The following is a 25,404-nucleotide window of genomic DNA, read 5'->3' as shown; positions in this document are numbered from 1 at the left end:
GAGAGCGACGGCCTCTGCCCATTTTGAGAAATAATTAGTTGCAGCCAAGATGTATAGATGTCCTCCAGAAGATTTTGAAAGTGGTCCAACAATATCTAATCCCCAAGCATCAAATGGCCAAGATGCAACGGTAGGGTGTAACATTTCAGGAGGTTGGTGTATAAAATTTGCGTGAAACTGGCAAGCCTTGCATCTCCGAGCATAATCTAAGCAATATTTCACCATTGTTGGCCAGTAGTAACCCATCCTCTTAATGTAGAAGTGGAGCTTCGGCCCGGATTGATGTGATCCACAAACTCCAGAGTGTGCCTCTTGCATAGCTTGAGTTGCTTCATTTTCCCCTAAACAACGCATGAGAACTCCCTCAAATGATCTTCAATACAAAATGTCTTTGTAGTAAAGGAAGTGAGGGGCACACTGACGAATTTCGGTCTTTCTTCTTGGATCTTCTGGAAGTATCCCATAACATAAGTAGTCGATCATGGTTTGTCGCCAATCAACCTTCACAGCTTCAGTGACGGCTACCAACGCTCGAGCTTGCTTTCTTCATCCTCGTTCTCATCTAGTGGCACTATCCATTTTTGGCAGATAGTGATTTGTGTCTGGCCGGGCAGAGTCAATGTTAAAACTAGAGTAGCTAGGGCGTCAGCCTTCTTATTTTCCTTCCTTGGCACATTCTGAAGAGTTACACTGCCAAGCCATCCAATCAATTTCTGCGCATAATCATAATAACGACACAATTATGGCTTTTTGACCTCGTAGCTACCTAGCAATTGATTGATTACTAACTCAGAGTCTACAAAAATATGTAACTGGAATTGTCTCATATCAACGGCCATCTCAAGCCCAAGTATGAGTGCTTGATATTCCGTAACGTTGTTGGTGCAATGTTGTGTTAAGGTGAAGGAATATGGCAAGACTTCCCCTTGAGAAGTGACAAACACAACACCTGCACCAGCTCCCTCACGATGTGCGGCACTATCAAAATACATTTTACACGGTGGTTGCACTTTGATGAACATCGCATCCTCATCAGGTAGTTCATCAGTCAACTTCCAATCATCAGGAATTGGATGATCTGCCAAGAAATCTGCCAAAGCTTGTCCTTTCACAACTTTTTGTGGGAAATACACAATCTCGAATTGTTGAAATTGGAGATACCACCTTGCTAATCGATCATTGAGGACGGGTTTTGACATAACAAACTTGATCGGGTTCGCCCTTGAGACGAGACGGACAACATGAGCTTGAAAGTAGTGCTTCAGCTTTTGAATTGCAAAAACCAACGCCAAACACAACTTTTCGATCAGAGAATACTTTAGCTCATTTGGGGTCATCATCCTACTCAAGTAGTAGATGGAATTTTCTTTATTTTCACCATTTTCCTGGGCCAAAATGGCTCCCACTGACCTTTTTTGGGCTGCAATCTATAGAATCAATGGCTTTCCTGGTATAGGGGCTGCCAGAACTGGAGGTTTCATCAAGTAGGATTTGATGCTTTGGAATGCATTGCTACAAGCTTGGTCCCATTCAAAAGGTATACCCTTTTTCATGAGCCGGCTAAAAGGTTGGCACTTCCCTGCTAGATTTGAGATGAATCTTCTAAGGTACGCCAATTTTCCTTGTAGACTTTTCAGTTCATGTATATTTTTAGGCTCGGGCATCTTCAAGATGGCGTCAACTTTGGCTTGATCTATCTCAATCCCTCGATGTCGAACAATGAAGCCAAGGAATTTTCCAGAAGTAACTCCAAAGGCACATTTCAACGGGTTCATTCTGAGTTGATATCTCCGGAGTCGTTCGAACACCATTCTTAAGTCTTGTAAGTGGTCTCCTCTCTTTCTTGATTTCACCACTAAATCATCCACATATCATTCCACATTCTTGTGGAGGATGTCGTCAAAGATATTCTGCATTGCCCTTTGATATGTGGCGCCAGCATTCTTCAAGCCAAAAGGCATTACTTTGTAGCAATAAATGCCTTTAGGAGTGCGAAACACAGTAAGCTCTTCATCTTTTGGTGCCATACGTATTTGATTGTAGCCAGATGATCCATCCATGAAAGACATCGCCTCGTATCCAGTGGTGGCATCAATCATAAGCTCTGGAATGGGGAGCAGAAATTCGTCCTTAGGGCATGCATTATTGAGGCCTTTAAAATCGACACAAACTCGAATTTGGCCATTCTTCTTCTTCACAGGAACAATGCTTGAAATCCATGAAGGATATTTAACCTCCCGAATGAAACTAGCTTCGATGAGTTTATTGACCTCGGCTTCGATTGATGGGATCAATTCTGGCCTGAAGCGTCTTTGGGCTTGCTTAACAGGACGAGCTCCTTTCTTGACTGCGAGATGATGAACTGCTACCTTAGGATCTAAACCATGCATCTCTTTGTAGCTCCAAGCAAAGACATCTCTATATTCTTTGAGTAGCTCCACATAAGTGTTTTCTTCATCTGTGGTTAATAGGGCACTTACATAGGTGGGCCTGGAGTCTTCTGCAGTGCCAAGGTTGACTTCTTTCAATGCATCAACAGTCATTTTAATTCCTTCTTCTAGTTCCGCAAGAGCGTCCTCGACATCTTCGTCTTTTTGAGGATCACCATCATTAAAAGATATATGGCCACACCAAGAGGCATCTCCCAAATATTCGTCAAATTTCCTTAGGGATGAAGTGTATTGCTCCTCATTCGTAGTAATGTGATATGATCCTACTCTTTCTTCATCTTCGTCACGCTCTCTAGTGTGGACCATTGTGCGAGTCTTCACTTTGAGTACCTCTTCGCATGAAATCAAAAGTTCTAATTGTCGCCTCATTCTGGAAGGGACCAGGCTTTGACACTCTTTGGAGATACTTTGAACTCTAGATGGCAAAGGTCTTCTTATTTTTTCATGATTTCTTTGGGACTTGTTCTTCTTCCTTTTCAATGGCCCCAACCTCTCAAATACAGAAGTTCTTGTAGTTGGTTCTCCAAGTCGATCAAATACAAAAGGCCTTTTATTAGGATCAACGGGTTCATCTTCCGTCGTGATATAGTTAATACTTACTCTTCTAATGGAGATGCGAACTGGTGGGGGTTGTTTGTAACCTAGACCCTCACGTGATTGCTTCACCGCATGCTCATTATCCTTCATCATGTTTGCTTTCCTAGTAGCTTCAGGTGGGAGCTTCCCTAGCTTAGATGGTTCATTGGGATCATATCCAGCCTTTGCGAACAACCTGTAAGCATTCGGATCAAAACCTTCATTTGTGCGTTTCGTAGGGAGTGCCTTATTTTGAGGCATGTTAGGGGCCACAAAATTTTCCAGTAGCTTTGAAGATAACTTTATGGTATCAATCTGCTTGATAGGAAGGGTTAATTCTCTTAGTGCACCTTTTTGGAGGCTTGATGATTCTCCTTCATCTTTCTTCACTTTTGGGACGTAACGAAATAAAGGAGCTATTTTCTTGCCTTTGGCCTTCGTGATGTCATCAACTTTTACTCCCTTCATGATGTGGTTCTTCAAGTAGAACTTTGCATCAGCGAAGTATGCCTCGGCTTCAGAGAACGGCTTGTCATCAGCAACTATCTTATTTTCGACTCCATCTTTATTATATTTCAAACATTGGTAGTAAGTTGATGGGACAACTTTGTTCTCGTGTATCCACGGCCTACCAAGCAACAAATTGTATGAAGTCTTTGCATCGATCACATGCATCCATGTAGTTGATTGCATATCTCCCATAGCGATTTCCAGCTTGATAGCTCCTATGGCCCTTTGTCCTCCTTGATTGAATCCTTGAATCATCAGTCGGCTTTCAGAAAGTTCTTCAGTTGAGATGCTGAGTTCTTTTATTATGTGAATGGGAAGAATGTTAACTGCAGATCCGTCATCTATCAAGATTCTGTTTATCCTCCTCTCGAGCACATAACCCACCATAAACAAAGGGCGATTGTGTGGTGTCTCACCAAGTAGGAGATCGTCTTTAGTGAATGTGATTTTTGTATTACAGACATCTACTTCTTGGAAGGAGGACTCAACAAGACTATTAGATAGTGATGATGAGAGTGTTGACTTGACTTCATTCTTTTCCTCTTCTTATTTATCAGCATTACAACACAAGGCCTTGTCATCATCGTCAAAAATCCTCGTGCGAAACCAACTCGGCAAAAATTTTCCCAAAGTCACCGGGTGGCGTGGCTTTTGGTGATGGTGTGTCTCTATCTCCTCCTTCTTTGGGTTCTTAACAATTTGTAGCTTCTTTAGTCTTCTCACCATCTTATTCCTCATAGGTTGCTTCATTGATCCTTTTTGCAGACTCAATTTACGGCGTCTTCGACGAGTCACCAGGGTCCATCCTTCTTCATCAGGTTGATCAACTCGAACTTTGTCATCCTCCAACAATTCTTCATCTTCATTCCCTTCATAGGTGCATATCTCAATTGGATCGAATGAGCCAAAGGTAATGGACACATGGTTTGTGCTTGCTTTTTCGACTTCGAGCTCGATCTTCTTTTGACGAGCCAAATCCATAACTTTGTCCTTGAAAACAAAACACTTCTCAAGAGGGTGACCTACAAGCCGATGGTATTTGCAGTAATTCGGGTCATTGCTTTTTCCAGCTTCATCTGGTCGCTTCATCTCTGTCAGCTCAATAAGCTTTAACTCGAGGAGTTCTTCAAATATTGCTGGCACATCGGAGTCTAGAAATGGGTACTCCTTTTCTTGCATCTCTTTGAGAGTCAACTTCCGATTTGCATTGTCTTGAGATGAAGTTGTTTTTATACTCTGTTTCTTGCTCGCCTTGGTAGTAAACTTCAAAGGAGAGGCATTGACGTTCATGGATTCTTTGCTTTCATTTTTGGGTACGAACTTGCTCCATTTATTGACTTCTTGCTTATCTCTTCCCTTTCGAGGTTCGTAGATGGGCAGCCCTTTGTTTCCTGCAGAAGCCATGTTCAACTCCATATCATGAGCATGAGTGGCAAGTTCTTCAAATGTCCTGGGCTTAATTCCTTTCAAGATATAACGAAGTCCCAAATGCATTCCTTGGATGCACATCTCTATGCCAGAAGCTTCGCTTAGCCTATCTTTGCAGTTAAGGCTTGCATTCCTCCATCGATTGATAAAGTCAATAACTAGTTCATCTTTTCGTTGGCGAGTATTTGTAAGTTCCACCATGCTCACAGTACACCTTGTGCTATAAAAGTGATTAAGAAACTCTTGCTCCAATTGGTCCCAACTATCAATGGATCCAGCCTGAGGTCGATGTACCAATCAAAAGCATTCCCCTTTAGTGAGCGGACGAACTGCTTGACAAGGTAATCTCCATAAGTCCCTGCATTGTTGCATGTCTCAACAAAGTGCGCAACATGTTGCTTTGGATTTCCCTTGCCGTCGAACTGTTGAAATTTGGGAGGTTGATAGCCGCCAGGCATCTTCAGGCTATCGATTCTTGCAGTATACGGCTTTGCGTACGTGAGAGAAGACTTTGAAGCGACCTCATACTTATCCTTGATAGTTCCCATAATGAATTCCTTCAATTGTTCTATGGGAATTGATCCTTCAGATGAGACATGAAGTTCTTTGGCGGATGACCCTTGTTTTGTTGGAGGATCAGCCTTCTCGTGGACTTTAGGAAGCTTTCCAGGTGCATGACTTGATTCTCCATCCATCATGCTTTCAACTATGCCTGTCAATTTTGCGATACGGACATCTTGATCTTGAGCATACTTTGTTAACCCATCAATCGCCTTTGTTAGGTTTGCAAGTTGCCCCTCCATTGTCGAAGTGTTAGTCATCATTGCCTCCATGATTATTGCAGATGATGAAGAATAACCGAGACCTTCCCACGGATTGAACTTAGTTTGGAACATGTCATGTGGTGAGATTGGCGTAGAGCCAACACATAAGACTTTATCATCAGGTTGGGTAAGCTGACTCTTAGTATTGTATAAAGTAAGTTGAGCAAGAGCTTTCTCCACAACTTCTGCAATATTATCTCCTCTCTCTGACTTGCTAGGAGAGGACCTTTCTTCTTCGAATGATGAAGATCTCAATGCATGCATTGGTGCAGACGACACTTGGAGTGTTTGTTGCCCCAAGACGCTCGCCTTGCTCCGGGTGATTGGCTCAAGACTCCCCATAGTAACGTTCAGGATACTTTCAACGTCAGAAGAAAACTTGGAGTTAGCAACTTCGATCTTCTTTGAAGCCATCTTAGTGATCTTGAATGTTGAGAGTTGAGAAGAGATGATAGGTAGAGATGGTCCCACTGGGCGTGCCAAAATTTGTAACGACTAAATTTCGCTCCTGAAAAATAATAATCAAGACAAGAAATATAGCGACAAATATTATATTCAATTTCAAGTGATGGGGTTACAATCTCTAAAATATCTCTAAATCTAAAGAGATGTAGTCCTCTGATTCTTCTCCTCACGGATGATGGTTCAAGAGCTTGAAAGCTTGATTTTGAACTTGACGGATTTCAGATTTGTAATACGTCACGAACAATTTGAAGCTCGTCACGAACCAGGATTTGATGTTGGGTTATCACGAACGGAAGATTTGAAGCCGCCCGCCTATGACTTGAGTTCGCCTTTGGAATTTGACCACATACAACGATTGCAGATATGGATGAAGACCTTGATGCTATTCTTCAGAGCTTCTTTAGTCTTTCCTTCTGCTTACTTGCTTGTCTCTTAGCCTTCTCCGTTGACCCTTTTATATAGGTGTGGGGTGTAGTAGTCTCCAAGAAAACCCTAGTAGATTATTGGGCTTGAGGCTTATGGCCGACCCATTTGATAGAAGACCAATTGACGGGCTAGCCCAATAATATATTGGACATTTATTTAAATCAATTTAATTGGATTTAAATAACAAACCCAATTATACCAGTCCATGTTACTTAATTGGACCAATATATATTTAATTTGTGGTAAAATCCAAATTTCTTATGGATTTAAATTTGACAAAATTTTAATTATCTACACTTCTATTTTTCTTTTTTGATATCATTCTTGCCGATGTCATTGCATCTTAAAAATAGTCACGAAGCAAAATAATAACTCATATTTACGGCAAAACAATCAAATATTGAAACAATGAATGACTCTTTGGATAAGACTTAACTCTTTTACTACATTGAAGTTTAATTTGGTGTGTTGATATATCTTAAAAATGTTTCTTTCTTAAAATTTCAGTTTCTAAAATATTATTTTTCAACAATATTTATTTTTATAATAATGTAACTGAAAATATTATTCTTAATTCAAAACTAATTTTAGTTGGCTATCTAAAAATATAAAAAAAATTCTTTAGCTAGTGATTTGTTTTTACTCCATTTTAATATTTGACATTAACCATGTTAAATATCTTAGTCATTTGAATTATATGTAAATAACCGTAACATTTAAACCTTCTAAATAATTATAGATAATTGTCAAATATTAATTAAGAAACACTACATGAAAAAAGATAAACATATTCTCAATTTTCGTAGTGATAATTTTATTTTTGCACTATTCTCATAGGTGTCATTGGAGCATAAAAATAGACACAAAGTGAAATAATAACTCATATTTATGGCAAAGCATAAAGGTTGATACGATATAAACGACTCTTTGATAATGACGTGACTCTTATACTACAACTTGAACTCTTATTTGGTATGATATTATCTTTCAAAAAATATTTCTATTTTAAAATTTCAATTTCTAAAACTTTATGTATATTATAATAATGATTATATTTATAATGATGTAAGTGAAGATATTATTCTTAATTTAAAATTCACTTTAATCGGCTATCTAAAAATTTAAATGATTCTTTGGCCGGATTTATTTCAGTATGACTCCACTTTAAATGTATCGATATCTCTAACCCCAGAATTTGAATTTTTAATACCCTATATATACAAAAATTTTGTTCTTTGAATCATTAAATGTTAAATTAGTTGATTATTATTATAAAAATTTTAATATATTGTCTTAAAATTGTCAAGTAGTTTATTTTTCGACATCATGCTTGGTTTAACCTCAATGCAAACTACTCAAATTGCATTCCAATTCAAATTCGAATATCATATCAGTTTGTTAGTTATAGTAATTTTTTAAAAATGACACATAATGTAAATTTAAAAAAATATTCTAAGATATCCTTATCTTATAATCTATGTATTTGAGTTGAAAAAAAATATATATGAAATCGATGAGATTAACTTTCAAATTTTTTATACTCAACAAAGATGAAACATAAGAAGAAATTTGTTGTCATCTTTTATTTCTGGTTTTTAGATCTTTCTAATATTTTTTTCAATATTTATTTTCTTTTATCTTATTTTTTATGTCATTATTTCTTTTGTTACAAAAAATTAATTTATTTCATTATAAAAGGATGAGTTTTAATAAAAACTGTCTACATATGAACTTTAATTATATTTTTAGTCTTAGGTTGAAATTATTTCATATTTTTCTTTTGGCTTTATCTAATCAGCCTAAATAGATGCTCACCCGACCACTTAAATAAAAATTGAATGACTTGTAATTTATATACAATCCATATATAATATGTGTATAATCATGCATTGTCGGTATATAATCTATTTATATTAGCTATAAAAGGTAAATAATAAATATGGCCGGATATTATGTAAATATTCCATAAGATTTCGGTTTTTTGAGTTCATCCATGATATAACTTCTATTATAATAATTTTAAAACTCTCTACTAAAGTTCAAAAATATCGTGTCTTTTTAATATCTTTGAAGTAAAAAAAAGCAAAGAGTTTTTTTTTTGAAATAATTTGTTTACATTTTTAAAAAACAATATTTCACGTCATACCAATATTTTTTTATATACACTTTGTTACACTTAAAAAATCGCCATAGAAACTAGTAATTAGAAATCAATTTATCTCTTGTTGAGTTTGAAAAAAAAACCTTCCACATAATCTAATGATTAAAAACTAATATTCTTCAACGAAAAAAAATATTATACCCTTGCAATATTGGCTTGACTACGGCTAAATGAAGGAGTTTCAACTTATACCTTTCAATTCCTTGAATGTGCTAAATTGAAATTAATGATAGCAATTGTATAGACAAAGTTTTGTTATTTGTTCGATATCCATTTATGCAAATTGACTCTTCAAAAAAATATTCTTCAAGAAGAAAAAAGAACATTTTTTTAATATTGACTGATTTTGTGATGTTTCTTTCTACAGCATGTATGTATGTTTACTTTATTATATATGTAAGTAAACTTTTATTTGATTTTGTAAACTCTTTTTTGTTATTTGGATAAACACAGACATGTACGCTATATATTATATTTATTTTAAAAGAAATTTGTTTTATTCAAATCTAGTTACAATGTTTTAAAGAACTATACTTATAGGGTTTTAAATGTGAAAGAGTTTTATAGTTATATGGAGTAGTTATTTTTTTTTGCTAGATGCGAAGTAGTATTTAAATAATTAGAAAAATAACAAAAGTTCCTAACATGATTGCATATGATCATTAACCGAATTAAGTATGATAACATGATAAAAAATAAATTTTATTTTTAATTTAAATTCGAATTTTAAAACTTTATCTATAAATTCAATATTATCTTTTAATTCAAATTCTCTCTCTCTCTCTCTCTCTCTCTCTCCCTCTCTCTCTCTCTCTATATATATATATATATATATTATATTTTTATTTAACTAAAATAGTCAAATATATAATAAAGTTACCATATACTATTGATATTTATTAGTTTGCCACTTAGCTTAACCATAATGTCAATTATATATGGTAACTTTCTTGCTTTAATATATATATAGATATATAGATTGTATATAATTAATGGCATAATTTATGTACATAGTGAAAAATTATCATATACTATTGACATTTATTAGCTTGCCACTTGGCTTAACCATAATGTCAATTATATATGGTAACTTTCTTGCTTTAATATATATATATATATATAGATTTAATTTAAATTTAAATTTTAGAACTTTATCTATAAATTCAAAATTATCTTTTATTAATTTTCTTTTACTTGCCTTCATTCCAACAAATGATATCTTATTTGCTACTCCCTCCATTCACTTTTAGTTGTCCACTTTTAATTTTGCACTCTCTTTAAGAAAAAACTAAATGAAGTATATATTTTACAATTTTACCCATTATAATGATAGCATTTTCAAAAGTCTTGGAAAATGATTTGGGGCGTGGGTAATTAATAATAAGGGTAAAATAGGAAACAAAAATTATCTTTCTCTTGATTTAGTATATTGGACAAATAAAAGTAAAAATATATTTTTAGTATAGTGTACAAATAAAAGTGAACGAAAGGAGTATAAAATAGTAACTCAATATTGGTTATTAATGCCAAGTATATATTGTAACTTGTAAATTAATTCTTATTGAGTCAACTGAAATACATGAAGCTTTTGTCCGCTCAAAAAATATCTCAGGTAGACATGATCGGAACCGGAAAACAATGAGTCTGATAAAATTGAAAGAATTTGCATATTCAACCCAAAATCTAAAGAAAATTGAAGGAATGGTCCATGACATTATAAATTTTTTTGAAAATCCTTCTATAACTAATAAAGGACAAGTGTTTTCTTTAACAAGTATTGATGCCATTATATGTTTATTGCTTATAAACGCAAATTAAAAGAATATTTTAATTGGAAGAAGAAGATATTTTTCTAGACTAATACTTCAAGAACATGTTATGGTATGTTTTACATAACTACTTCTATGTAGAAAGAATTTCTGACTTAGGGGAATCTAAAATTAAATTGAAGTCGGTGAATTTAAAGTGTTCCTTTTGTAGCTACAAATCGAAGTAGTTAGTGACATACGCAATATACATTACATGCAGTATGTGCGCACGTACCCTAAAAGCCTATAGACCAAATCCATTCGTGCATTTTATTTGGAATCATGTGTGTGGAAGAGTTTGTTGGAGAAAAAAAGAAACTTTCTTTTGAACTGTAGCAAGTTTGACCCAGAGGAGGGGCTATTGGTTTTTTCTTTTATTATTATTATTATTATTATTATTATTATTATTATTATTATTATTATTATTATTTCACTCGATATTTGATATTTGTATTTGTGGAGTTATTGAAGGGAGGGATGTCGAGAGTCTATTGGAAACAGCCTCTCTACCCTATGGTAGGGGTAAAGTCTGCGTATTATACTGGGTTGTTGTTGTTGTTGATATGGTATTTGGGGTTTCGATTAATGCGTAGACATAAGATCCATTAAAAGGAGAATCGCTCCGAATTTTTTCATTCTTAGGGATTGAACCCGACACCTCTAGCTAATCCGAAACTTATACTATTCTTACAAAGAAGAAGACAAAAAAAGATTATCCTCGGAATCTTAATTCCAGCAACTTCTGAGAACATGGAGGTTATAATTATTAAAATTAATTCTTGCATTGTAATTTTATTTGGTAAACGTTTCCTGTGCTTTTCCAGTTTGTGGTAATCACGATGATTTATTGCATTAAAAAGAAAATAAATTAGTTAGTTCTTCTTGTACTTTGACCAGAAAGTGCCTAACTATAGAAACTATAGACAACCCATCGCACCCCACCTTCCTTGTTGCAAACAAAAAGAAGGAAGAAAAAGAAAACATTTATGTGATTTTCGGCCAAAAAATTGCCCTCTGTTACAGTATACTCCTTTTCTGTTCTATTACTGGGAAAAGCAGTGATAATTACAATCTTTTCAGGTGCAACAAGATTTGTTACCAATTTACCGTACAGCTAATAAAAAAGAATTGTCCCCCTAGTGGGCTGAATTCCTCCTTTTAACGGTTAAAATAACTTATGCTCTCCCCAATAGGTAATGGTTTATAAGCTTAGCATGTCTGCATCCTATACATACCAAAATCTCAAAATATAAATTTTTTATAATTTCTTGATCATCTTTATCGTAAGTTCGTAACTGTTACAGTCGCCATATTGTCGGTGATGCACACCAATATTTTATACACGGCGACAGATTCATAATTCGATTTTCATGGGTGTGATTTCGAGATTCTATCACCATTTTTTGATTTATTGAGTTAAGATTTTATAATTTATATTTATTTATTGAATTTATACACACAAATATAAGATTTCGAATGAACCCATAACACATTTGTGTGGTCCGTACAAGCGAGTCAACTTATCATTACAATTTAGCTTAAAGTGTTTGGCTATGAGATAATTGTGATGGTTTTAAGGTTTTACTTTATGTCCTAAAATTAATATTTACTTTGTGCTATTTATCAAATGGATCCAATTCTTTTTATATTTTCCCTTTCTCTATTTCTCTTTTTAATTTCTGCTTCAAATATTTAGGTATAAAATTTTGCTGCCATCTCATATTTCCTGTTTAGGGCTGCTATATTATAAGATGCCAGTCCTTTAATTTTGCTCCATTCTATCTGGATAAAAGAAGACTGTAATTTGTAGGGCCAAAAGAAAGAGGTCTCAATAATTTGCTTCACATGCATTCAAAGCGACCCCTCCAATATACTATTGTACATTACTTTCTACGCTTCTTTTTTTTTTAAAGGAAAAGCACAAGTCTATAGAAAAAAACATATTCAATTAATATGGGGAGTCCACATCTTCATGGATGCACGTGGATAGTAGACTCTGGTTCAAGGCCATAACTACATTGTTCATGAAGTTATTTCATATATCCGGAGGATGGCCCTTATTTGATTCTTTCAAAATCCTTAGCTCTTCAATCATTGAAATTATAATTTGTTATCTTCCCCCTTATTTCTGTATGTAAAGATTTTCTGTCAGCTTGTAATGTTAGATGACTAGTACACGATATTGTTCAAATATAGAATGAGCTGTTATCTCCTTATAATGTCTTGATCGATACTCACCTCATAAGCTAGTATTTTGGATTGGGTTAGTTTCAAAGTTTTTTTTTTATCACGCTATCACAACCAGACTCATCCATATTCTAGGTATACCGCCGTTGGAGCCCCATTTATATTGCCACTCTCCATATATCCAGTTTTGAGCATGTGGAGGTGTTAGAATGTTTCACATTTGCGAGAGAATTGATCCTTTTTTTCTTTATATGGTCTTGAGTCTGTCCTCAGCTCGTGAGTGAACCATTAGACTTTAGTCAGGAATAAGGTTCATTTTCTTATTGACACACTTTTAGTGGGCATTTGGACATAAGAATTGTAAAATTCCGGAAAAAATTAGTTTTTTTTCAAGTGAAAATGGTATTTGAAAACTAAGCATTGTATTTGGACATGAATATAATTTGGGGTTGTTTTTGAAGTTTTGTGAGTGATCTGAGCGAAAATTTTGAAAAATAGTTTTTTGGAGTTTTTTAAACTTTCGAAAAATTCCAAAATTCATCTTCAAGTGAAAATTTGAAATTTTATAGCCAAACATTGATTTCGAAAAAAAGCAAAAAAATTTCGAAAAAAAGGAAATTTTTTCTTATGTCCAAACGGGCTCTTAGTCTCGATTTCTATGACAGTGTTTGAGGCACATACTTTAAAAATATTTTCTTTTTTTGAAACTTGTAATCTAAAATATATAGTAGACCTTTTTGTAGCTTTAATTCATCTTATTATGGGTAAAAGGATAAGTTTAAAATTAAATTATTACTATAAATACAAAAAGGTATCATTCTCTTTGGGACAAACAAAAAAGAAATGTGTGGAGGGAGTACTGATCTGTAACTTGGAAAAAGAAAGTAAAATGATTTAGGAGGTTCCTGATCAGTCCACCTCAGAAATCTTGGACTTGCGGATTTTTTATGGTGATAATGATCTAAAGACTGATAGGGCTATCTTTCACATGAAACTTGGCCTAATTTTTAAGGTAGACAAATAAAAATTAAAGTGGAATATTATGGTAGAAAACCAGGGGAACCAAAATTTGGTAGCTTTTCTTATTAGAAGCTGATGCAGGCTGTTGAAAATTTTTGCTTAATCTTGAGGATTTTTCCTCTAATTTGCTGATTTCCCCTATAGGATTTCTCCTAATTAAGTTCAAAAAAAGTAATGTGATATCCCTTTCCTCAGTATCAGTATGAGTATGAGTATGAAGATGGTTTGTTTCTATCATAGGGACCCTCTTTCTCCTGTTTTTTCTACAAGTAGATAAAGTTAGTTTCTGATAGAGGATGTATCATTTGTGTCCACACTCTATAGACTGCTTCAATGACATGGATATCTTCCAACCCCCAAAGATTGAGTTTGAAATTTTTTTGATTCACTGGTGAATCTCAAGAATATTGCTAATTGGAAATTCTCTTCCTTCAGTCTTGACTACTAGCAGCCTTTTAAGTTGAGGGGTTTTTTATTTTTTCTTTTTAGTTTCTTTAAGATAGAAAGTGCTATTTTTGCATGTATATATATGAACCTAAAAGAGACAGCTATAACATATGTTTACATCATATTTTGGTCCCTAGGAGGAAATGACTTAAAGACTGTCAAAAGTTAAAACTATCTCCATCTGCAGGAGACAAGGATAGACACTCATTTAAGGAAAATGGTTCCTTGAATCATTCAATAGGAATAAATTATGTGCTTTTCATCAATTGTACAATTAGGAAAAAGGCCTATTATGATAGAGATGTGTCCTGTACATGTGTTAAACAGTTTGTGAAAACTCAAAAAGATTTAGACTATGTTACATATTGTCACAATCTTCAACGGATTCTTTTAGGTTGAATAGGAAATCCAATACTAATGTGAAAGTTTTTGCTGTTGGAATGAACACGTAATAGACAGAATTAGTTACAGCGTGTAAACCATACAGGAGATAGATACAAATTTAAAAGAGAAATAAAAAAAGTAATATTCATTCTATTCAAAACATACACATAAAGAAGAACAAGTTTTTAATATTCTATCAAGAATATCCATTGTGTTCACAAAGAAGAAATTTTGCAAAAGAACCATTTACAGATCAAGAATAAAACTCTATATATAACACACACCTGTTGGATATTAACAACTCTGCTGATAGAAAATAGGCTAAGAAAATTGTCCAAACGCATCTGGAATTCTCTGAAAATGCTTATTATATAAGTCTGCAGTTTGTAGAGAAGGTTGTTGCTGTTGGTTCTGCAGCCATGTCAATGAACCTTCTGTTGCAAATTGTGTGCCTGATTTTTCACTGTACAATTCTTGAGTTATTTGATGATTGTGGATTGAATTGCCTGGTAAAAATTGTGTATGCAAATATTCAGACCATTTGATGTCTTCAGGATCAATTTCTGATGGATTAATATTGGCTTCTTTTTCTGATTTCCCACAGTCAGCAGCTGCCCATGAGAATGCATTATTATCAAAGAAAGAAGAGTTTCTTTGCAATTGATCAATACTAGTACTGCTCCCATTGCTGGTAAACGTCCCTATTGAATTATTACTTGCTGCTGCTATTGGAGATGTGAGAATTGAGTTTGAAATGGAAGGGAGAATATTATCATTTGTTGTCATGTTGGAATTGAACTGATGAGAAACCATTTCTGAATTCTTGGAATTATTGGAGTTGAAAAGAAGATTACTGGTGTTTGGGCTCATGGACAAACCAATGTTTGAGCTATAATTCAACTGCTGAAAAGAGAGATAACTTGCCAAATCAAGAGGCTTATTACAACTAGTGGTGGAGGTTTCATGTGTGTTAACAAACCTATTAAGGAAGAATACATGTGTTGGTGGGGCTACAGCAGCACTCATATGATTGGAATAGCGGTCCATAGTCGTCGCTGAAGATGGTTTTGGTTTCTCTGTTTCAATTCCATAGTTAGAATTCTCATGAGCTTCAAAGAAATTGAGTTCACTGGAGCCTTCAGAAGCTTTCTCATTGTTCTTACTGATTACTGACACCTTCTCTTCATTCTCAACCTCAGATAGTGGCTTGTGAGTGTTTGGATCAATCCCTTTTTGCCTTAGTTTTTTCTTAATGGAAGAATTCCATAAATTCTTGATTTCATTGTCTGTTCTTCCAGGTAATCTAGCAGCAATTTGTGACCACCTATGGAAAAAGAAGTCAAGGGTCAGTTTTGTTACATCATGAAAAGTACTATAATGTGTAAAAGAATCAAGAAAATATGTATGTACTTGTTCCCTAGAACTGCATGAAGTTCAATGATCAAATTCTCTTCCTCAAGTGAGAATGTTCCTCTTTTCAAATCAGGTCTCAGGTAGTTAATCCATCTTAGCCTGCAGCTTTTGCCACACCTCTGAAGCCCTGCATCAAAAACAAAATAGTATTATTTTTCCTGATGCATTTTCAAGAAAAGTGAGTAAAATAGTGTGTATTGTACCAGCTAGTTTAGGGACTGAACTCCAACAGCCATGACCATATTTAGTAATATGATTTATAAGTTTCTCATCTTCTTCAGGGGACCAGAGGCCTTTCCTCAGCTTCTGCTTGTAACAGCAAGAATGCCTCCCCATGTGCAATGCAATGCAATGCTGGCAAAAAAGGCCAAAAAGAAGCCTAAGTTTTTTTCACTTTTTTTTCTTGAATGATAAGCTGTACTGTGTCAGCGCAACAAGAGGAAGAGCAATTCTATATAGAATGGTTATATGAAGGATGATGTTAATGATAATTAGAAAATGAAAGGAGAGTGGAACCTATGGAAAATGAAAGGGCACACAGGCTGGTATGAATCAAATAGATAGGATGGAGGAACCTTAATATTAATAAGAAAGTCATATTCAGCGGATGATTTGATTTTGAGGTTTATTCAGTTTGTTACTAATGTTATATGAGTTTAATCTTCTATACAATGGTGAAGCCAGGAATTTATTCAAGGGTGTTCAAATTTGAAAGAAGTTAAAAATATTCTCCGAGAAAGAGTGTCCAATATATGTTATATACCTCTAAAACCTAATATTTTATCATATACGCAGTGTAATTTTCCGACGAATGGTGATTAGTTGACCACCCTTTATAACATGTAGCTTCGCCAATACTTCTATATATACATCGACAGTGTAAATAATTGTACATTATTCAGTTTCCTTAAATGATAGTAAATTACTTGTTATAGCATGTAAAACTACAGAAATCTTCTACTCAATATATACAGTTTAAATTCATATTATATTGTTTCTTTATTCTTTATTTTTATTTTTGCTTTTTTTATTCTTCCCCTTTTTCTACATTTGATATGTGAAATTGGACCTCTAATAATCTTACTTGCTTTTATCTTATAACAGAGTTTTGAGAAAATTAGTGAGTTTGACAGCATTTGTGGGGTACATCAAGAGGATATTTCTTTAGGGGGCAATAAGGGTATTTCCTTCTCCAAGACTTACTGTTCATAAAATCTTAATTCAGTTAAAATAAATTAAAACTTAAAAAAGGGAATAAAATAAAAAAAAAAAAAAAAACAAGCTGTAATGTTGATAACTTGTTTTAAGAAGATGAGAGAATATTTCCAACTGATATGGTTTGTTCAAATAAACAACTGATCTCTGAGTTAAATTCAGTTCCAAAAGTTCCAAAATACAAAAAGAGAGAGTGATAGAAGATTAATATTTAGAAAGGATTAGTTAATAAAAGTCGAGAAATCCATATGATTAGTTAAAACTAGCAATTAGGATAAGCAAGATTTTATTATTAATGGTAAGAAAAGAACTTCCACCAGTATAAACTCCAGTGTATTTATTTAGTGGATTTTTCGCCAGGTGGCATTAAATTATTAAACTTTTATCTATCATTTCTGTGAACTGATCATAATCTCTTTGTATAGTGTTATTTATGAATAATTCTTGAAGGAAATTAATTTTTAATTTCTTGGGAACATGAAGGGTATCTTCCATTTTCTCTTAAAAATCATCTATATTCCCAACAACCCCAAATATCAATTATTTTCCTTTCATAGACAGAATCAAACAAGATAAAGAAAATAAAAAAGCATCCCTCTTCATGATTAATTTAGATATTTTTTAATTGTTTTATAGGATTATTTTTCTCCCTACATGACGGAAAAAGAACTTCTTTTGTGACTATGATCAGTTGTGTGACTAAATGAAAATAATTAAACGAGTAAACGTTTTTTATTTCATATAAAACACAGCCGACAGTGACAATAATGTAGCTGTCCTCCTTTGAACTTAGAATATATTAAACTTGAATATGGACAAATTTTAGTAAATTATTCAGACCAAAACTTTTGTTCATTGTATCCCCATTTTTTTCTCTTTATATTAAATTTTCTTGAAAAATACTAGCTTCAAAATTTCTATAATGATGGTTTCCCTGATTTAACTTGCGTACACTTTGATTATATTATTAGATATATGTTATCTCACATTAGTACACATAATAGATAATTTTACTCAGTAAAGTTTAGGATGATCCAGTTATTCAATTCATACCTACTGTCTTACATTAGCACTGATATCAAATAACTTTACTCATTTAACCTACTTGTATCTACTAAAATTTGAACCTTGGTTGCTCGTGATTTTGCACCAATTTCATTGAATAGTTTATTTTCCAAATTATACTGGAACTTAAGCTTTCATTTAAGTAACTACATATTTCTGTTGGTAAATTCAAAAGTTGGCGGCTGAATCATTTTGGGAAGTCGGTTTTCTATTTTAAATGAGAGGGCCAAACGCGCCATTTTGTGGGGTTATTCGAAAAATTACTATCTTCCATCTAGAAATATAGGAGGATTTGCATCTATACCCGCTTTTTGGGTTACGTTTTAACTTGTATTCACTTTACAAAAAAATTGCAAGCGTACCCACTTTTTCGCGTAACTTCAACATACGGGGCAGAAGTAGCAAAGACAATCACGCAAAACTTCAGTATTCTAGTAGACGAGCCTAAAGTAGCAAAGACAATACGCTGAAGTTTTTTTATCCTGGATAAGCTTTTTCAAAAACTTCAGCAGAAGATGCTGAAGTTATTTAGTTCATTTGGAAAAAACTTCAGCACTAAAATAGTTGGAGTTTTTTTTGTCCTGGATTCATTAGTTTTGCCACAAAACTTTTTTCAAAAACTTCAGCAAAAGATGCTGAAGTTATTTAATTCATTTGTAAAAACTTCAGCACTAAATAAGCTGAAGTTTTTTTTTGTCCTGGATAAGCTTTTTCAAAAACTTCAGCAGAAGATGCTGAAGTTATTTAGTTCATTTGTAAAAACTTCAGCACTAAATAAGCTGAAGTTTTTTTTGTCCTGGATTCATTAGTTTTGTCATAAAGCTTTTTCAAAAACTTCAGCAGAAGATGCTGAAGTTATTTAGTTCATTTGTAAAAACTTCAGCACTATATAAGCTGAAGTTTTTGAAAAAGCTTTCTAACATACTAGATAAATAATCACCTTATTCTTTCATAGTGTATTACTACTATAAAATAATCAGATTGCCAACAGTATCTAAATCATAAATTTTGGAAACAATAAACGTGAAAAGAACAGAATTACGTGGAAATATTCACAAATTATTTCTACTAACTTACGTAATTATTTATAATTTGTTTTTAAATAATCTGATAAACATACTTATGATAATCATCCCATGAACTAAAGTTTCATAGCAGCACTAACAGCAGTAGAAAAAAGAAGAAGAAGAAGAAGAAGAAGAAGAAGAAGAAGAAGAAGAAGGAGGAGGAGGAGGAGGAGGAGGATGAAGAGAAGGAGGAGGAGAAAGGAGGTTAAAGTTGTTTAAAAAGTGAGTACAAGTTAAAATTTTAAAAAAAAATTGAATATAGATTAAATGGGGGCGACCAAATAGGGTGGCCCGTGCAATTTTTACAGAAATATACCATCTTTATTAGGCTAATTATGTGAGTGCACTGCCTTTTCACTTTGACGGCATGCAAATTTGCTTAAACCAACCATAACAGATTCAATATTGTTGGACAAAAGGAATAATAATAACACATTGGACTTGAATCAAATAGCAAAATGAAAAATCCTTTGCAATAAAACTTTCTTAATTGAAAAGACGTCTGATAATTATTGTTGTGTTTCTTTGATAAATGCATGTGGAAGGTAAAATAAAGAAAATGAAAAATTAATTAATTTAAATGGTGAAAGTGAATACGGAAATGGTACATTGAAGCATGTAAAGTACTAATAAAATTGCTCGTAAGTGGAGAGCCGCTATGATAACTCTCCATATACAAAATACATTCGTTAGACCAATTTCTTTATAGTATCAGATCATATGACTAATTGCTTATATAATATATGCGAATTTATTAAAAAAAAAAATCTTACAAATTAAATTATACTAATAATATAAATATTCTTTAAATTATGTATCAGTGGCGGACGCAGGATTTTCGCTAAGGGGTTCAAGAAAAAAGTTAAAAGATTGTAGCTAGTGAGAGAAGAATCAATGACCTTACAAAGGTTTTGAACCCACTTGACTACTAAGCTATGTTTTTGGATCATGTCAAGAGGATTCAAAATATAATATATAGAGATAAAAAAATAGATTTTACCTTATATACATAATGTAATTTTTCGACGAAACAGCTTGAGGTGAACACCCTTCCGCCCCTAAATTCGTCCCTGCTATGGATTCAATTCATATATTAGTACGTGTCGTGAAACAAAAATTTTAGGCCAACCACCTTGATGAGGCCACTTTTGGTTAAGCATGAGTGGCTTCCTTCTATTCTTCCCTGAGAATTTCCATTCTTATAACCTTTTAATTTGTTTGTTCTTTGAGTCAGTGGACTACTTTGCTACAACTATATATCAGCCACATCATCAATGTAAGAGAGAGAAAAAAAGGAGATCCATGCCATGAATAAGCAATCATATTTCCAGAGACTATGTTTTTCATTTTAGTTTTTATTTCTTATTTTTATTCTTTCATTGCTTGGCTGTCATTTTACCTACAAACCTCCAAATTTACCCTTAGAATGTCACGACCCAAATTTCATAAGAGGTCATGATAACTCCCAACAATGCTGCTAGATAAGTCACTGTGTGAACTTCCACTTAATTAACTATTTTAGCTTTTATAAATAGGATTAAGTTTAGGTTTCATGAAAACATATGCTCTACCTTACCAAAACTCCGATATGTGAACAAATCATAAAGCAAAGTGATAACCATAATATAAGGTACAAGTGTGACCATCCATTAGAAACCCCCAATATTCAGTGTCACAAGTGTATGATCATCTATTAGGAAGTACCATACTAATACAATATCTGTCTGGAATATAAAATAGACGGGATAAAATAAATAATTAACAACATAATTTCATAATGTATCGTATTGTATTGTTTGATGAATACAATATTTGGATAGATTGTATCGTTTGCCGTCGTTTTATGATGTCACGCACCAACAATATGAAGAATAAACTTGCAACATTACTAAGAAAAAATAGGATACAAAGTAGAATTATTATATAAAAAAGTAGGGTAAAAGATAAAATATGATTATTTAATAATAAGGAAGGGCAAGATGAGAGAAAAATTCAAGGAAACTATGCCACAACCATATTAGTAAAAATAAATATTACACGTGGATTTACGTGAATGACTGATAAGACAAGACACGTGGATCATTGAGAAAGTGACAGTTGGAGAAATGCAATAAAAGAGGCACGAGTCGTAACAAATACGAGAAAATCACCCACGAGAGGAGAAGATATGGTCGTTCAAGTTTTAACAGTTACATGAAGAGTTACCGGCGGAATGAATCGAGACAGTAAAAAGGAAAGATTCATGAGTCAGCAATTAATGAGCGTGAATGATCTCAAACGTTACAGAATCTTCATGAACAGTTACGATTACCAATTATAACTTCCCATTAATAGCATTAATGCTCATAATGATTCGGTCATAAAAGGGGAAAGACGTTGTACTCGTAAATTCCTATAAAAAGGAAAGAGATATCATTTGTACGGACACCTTTTGATTATTATTGGAATAAAATTACTTTCTTTTGCTTGCTATTGGCTATTTTTGCTATCTTATATTCTAATTTCCTTTCTTATTACTCAGTAAATATAGAATTTCTTGATTATCAGTAGCCCGAGTACTTATTAAAATAGGCTTTGACCGAATTACTCAATTTTTTGTTAAACAAATTGGTTCCGTTACCGAAAAATTGATAATCTATTTACTTTCCAAATTCTTTTTTCTATCAAAAAATCATGTCGACTACTAACGACAACAACCAACAAAATCAGCAACATCAGTTGAACCAGCAAAATCAACAAGAGAATGGAACTTCAGTCCCTTTACCACGAAACTCTCCTCAACAGTCTTGAGAAGGATCACTTGACATATCAATATCACATGCGAATGACCAACATGGGGATGATCAAGCTATTGATGAAGCATTGAAGCAATTAATCGCAGAACTAGTCAACAATGCTCTTCAAGGTTTTGTTAGTGGGTTGCCAAATATACCACCAACTCCACCTCTGAATAACACCGCAACCGTAGAAAAATCCACGCTCGGGACTCGCCAATTCGGGCAGTGGAGGAACTCCCAGTGAATCTCATGATGGAAGGTCAGGTATTCCAATTAATTCTGATTTACAAAGTTTAGTACTAACCATGCAGAAATAGCTCAAGGAGCAGAACGATCGCATAGAGAAGATACCTGGTGTTCCACCTATAATCAAAGGAGTGGATATGGATAAATATTCTCAATAACCCTGGAAGCCAAGTGCCTCTACTTTGCCTATTCCAAAAAAGTTTAAGATGCCCGACATCCCGAAGTATGATGGGACAACCGATCCACGAGATCATGTAACTGCATTTACAACTAGCGCGAAGGGCAATGACTTGGTCAAGCAAGAGATTGAATCAGTGCTAGTTAAAATATTCGGTGAAACACTCACAAAGGGAGCACTAATATGGTATTCTCTTTTACCTAAAAATTCCATTGATTCTTTTGCTGAGCTTGTAGATTAATTTATAAAAGCATACTCGGAAGCTCAAAAAATTGGAATGAGGATGGAAGACATCTTCAAAATAAAACAAGGAGATACGGAGATACTCAGGAAATTCGTGGATAGATTCCAGCGTGAAAGAATGATGTTACCATGTGTACCTGACAATTGGGCGGCAATGGCATTGTCAAGTAATCTAAATGAAAAACGCTCAAAAGCCACAAGGAGACTCAAATAAAGCTTACGAGAATTCCCTGCAACAACTTGGAATGATGTTTATAACAGGTATAGCACGAAGCTGTGGATAGAAGAAGATATTATTAGTCAGTCACGGAGAGATGAAAAAATAAGTTCGAGGCGACCGAAAACTGGAAAAAGGTCCAGTAAGAACAGGTACAAACCTTACATGGGACCAGTAGGAAGGGATTCACATTCAAAACAAGAGAACCTGAAGTACGATTCCAGATCAAGGGACATAGATTTGGGTTCGTCGTCCAAGTTTGGAAAGGAGCGAGACATGCGAGATACGCGAGACAACGACAGAAGTTCAAAAGCAAAGTTCGTGGTTACAGTTTCAACATTAACACATCTGAGTTGGTAGCTATTTTAAGAAGCATATGAGATAAGGTGCGGTGACCAAAGGAAATGAGATCAAACCCAAATAGAAGAAACCCTGATTTCTGTTGCGAGTTTCACAATGATCACGGTCACAAAACAACAGATTGTAGATTGCTACAAGGTGAAGTATAGAACTTATTAAAACAAGGCTACTTAACCGATTTTTTTAGTGAGAAGGGTAAGCAATCATATATGAAGAATAGACAGGAGCCACCGAAACCTCTGTCACCAATGAGAACAGTTAATGTCATAAGCGGAGGGGAGTAGGTCAATGGCGTGACATATACAGCTGCAAAGAAGGTGTCAAAAATCACAGTTACCCAGGGGAAGCGAGTTCGCCAAGTTTTGGAAGAAGACAGTATAACGTTTGATGATGCAGATGCAGATGGCGTGTTGATCCCACACAATAATGCACTGGTAATATCTTTACTTGTACATGATACTAATATGAAATGAGTTTTGATTGATCCAGGTAGCTCTGTAAATATCATTATTTTAAGAGCGGTAAACGAGATGCAAGCTGATGACAAATTGGTACCCAAACCACTTATCCTACCTGGATTTGACAATTCAAGCGTTGTCTCAAAAAGGAAGATAATACTCACCACATTCGCAGAAGGAGTAGTCAAAGATACAAATTTCAAGTAATAGATATGGATATGGTGTACAATATTATCCTCGGCAGACCTTGGATTCACGAGATGGATGTTGTTCCATCTACTTTACATCAGGTTATTAAGTTCCCTTCACAATGGTTAGGCAAATCCGTCGTGATCAGCAGGCTTCTAGAAGTATCAATTCAGTGGCGGATTCAAGAATACAAAATGATGTCGCAGATGTGAAATAGCAATTACAGAATTCAATTGAGTGTTTACCAACTCAAACCTCAACCGAAGATGGACAAACGGATGTTGACTCAAGGTTTGATACTATTCAAGAGCCAAAAGAGAACGAAAACATCAAAACAACAATTGAGGAACTCGAAGCTGCGGTACTATTTATATATTGGCCGGACAGAAAAATTTATATCGGAATCAATCTGAGCCCAGAGTTGAAAGGTAAGTTAATTGAATTCTTAAAAGTTAAGGCAGTATGACGATCCGGCCAGTCGTCTCATGAGTTACCGCTTCGTTTTCCCCATTTCTGCTTCTTTATGCTTTATTTATCCATGTTATATGGTATCGGGTTGGTCGGATCGAATCTGAAATGATTTGGTAATGTCTAAGACACTTAGTCTCTAGAGTGAGTTTAAGTTGGAAAAGTCAACTGGATGTTGACTTATGGGTTAGAGGGCTTGGATGTGAGTTCTGATGGTTAGGCTAGCTTCGGGAGGTGATTTGTGACTTAGGAGCGTGATCGGAATGAATTTTGGAGGTTCGTAGTAGATTTAGGCTTGAATTGGCGAAGTTGATATTTTGGCGATTTCGTAGTAGATTTAGGTTCGTAGTAGATTTAGGCTTGAATTGACGAAGTTAGATGTGAAAGACAAGCGGAAATAATATAATTTCCGGTCTAAGGTTACAACCTTTCTGATGTAAATATAAAGGGTTAAGAAGTTATCATCTAAATTGTATATACCTCTTAGTCCTGTACGTTTTTCCTTTTTTCAAGAAAATGACCACATGGAAGGAATAATCAAGTGCTCTAGATTTCATACTTCAAAGCTCAAACACTTGGGGGACTATATATCTATAAGGAAGACAAAGAAGACTGGAAAAATCAGAATTCAAGTCAAGTCTAAGGTCTACTCAACAAATCGAAAGTTTAGAGCAAAGTCAAGAGCCAAAAACGCAAGCCTGATTCAAAAACATGCGAAGAATACACTCATGGATGTAAATTTCAAAATCTTACGATTAGGTTAAAGGCAATATTTAATCATGGGTTGCAAGATATACCCTTGAATAATTTTTAAATCTGTTG

The 25,404-nt window shown here is 34.2% G+C and overlaps 4 protein-coding genes and 1 long non-coding RNA gene across 5 annotated transcripts; 1 reads left to right on the top strand and 4 right to left on the bottom strand.

The window, feature by feature from the left end:
• Positions 1-740: 740 nt before the first annotated feature.
• LOC142172554 (uncharacterized) lies at positions 741-1,337 on the bottom strand. Its single transcript, XM_075236201.1, has one exon. It carries the CDS (start codon positions 1,335-1,337, stop codon positions 741-743), a length of 597 nt encoding a protein of 198 aa, XP_075092302.1.
• A 90-nt stretch (positions 1,338-1,427) lies between these two features.
• LOC142172553 (putative mitochondrial protein AtMg00860) lies at positions 1,428-1,811 on the bottom strand. Its single transcript, XM_075236200.1, has one exon. It carries the CDS (start codon positions 1,809-1,811, stop codon positions 1,428-1,430), a length of 384 nt encoding a protein of 127 aa, XP_075092301.1.
• A 60-nt stretch (positions 1,812-1,871) lies between these two features.
• LOC142172552 (uncharacterized) lies at positions 1,872-3,923 on the bottom strand. Its single transcript, XM_075236199.1, has one exon. The coding sequence runs from the start codon at positions 3,921-3,923 to the stop codon at positions 1,872-1,874; it is 2,052 nt and encodes a 683-aa protein (XP_075092300.1).
• A 10,931-nt stretch (positions 3,924-14,854) lies between these two features.
• LOC107762209 (transcription factor MYB61-like) lies at positions 14,855-16,435 on the bottom strand. The gene is made up of 3 exons (XM_016580550.2): positions 16,303-16,435; positions 16,097-16,226; positions 14,855-16,010 (listed from the first exon to the last, which is right to left on the bottom strand). Exons 1-3 carry the CDS (start codon positions 16,433-16,435, stop codon positions 15,008-15,010), a joined length of 1,266 nt encoding a protein of 421 aa, XP_016436036.1. The 3' UTR covers positions 14,855-15,007.
• On the top strand, positions 15,757-16,492 carry LOC142172924 (uncharacterized). Its single transcript, XR_012702152.1, has 2 exons — positions 15,757-15,895; positions 15,985-16,492. It is a non-coding gene; the product is annotated as an uncharacterized LOC142172924 (long non-coding RNA).
• Positions 16,493-25,404: the final 8,912 nt, after the last annotated feature.

Source organism: Nicotiana tabacum, chromosome 18 (assembly GCF_000715075.1).
Source record: "Nicotiana tabacum cultivar K326 chromosome 18, ASM71507v2, whole genome shotgun sequence".
Taxonomy (NCBI): domain Eukaryota; kingdom Viridiplantae; phylum Streptophyta; class Magnoliopsida; order Solanales; family Solanaceae; genus Nicotiana; species Nicotiana tabacum.
The sequence above is the reverse complement of the archived record's forward strand: the minus strand, read 5'-3'. Positions and strand labels throughout refer to the sequence as shown.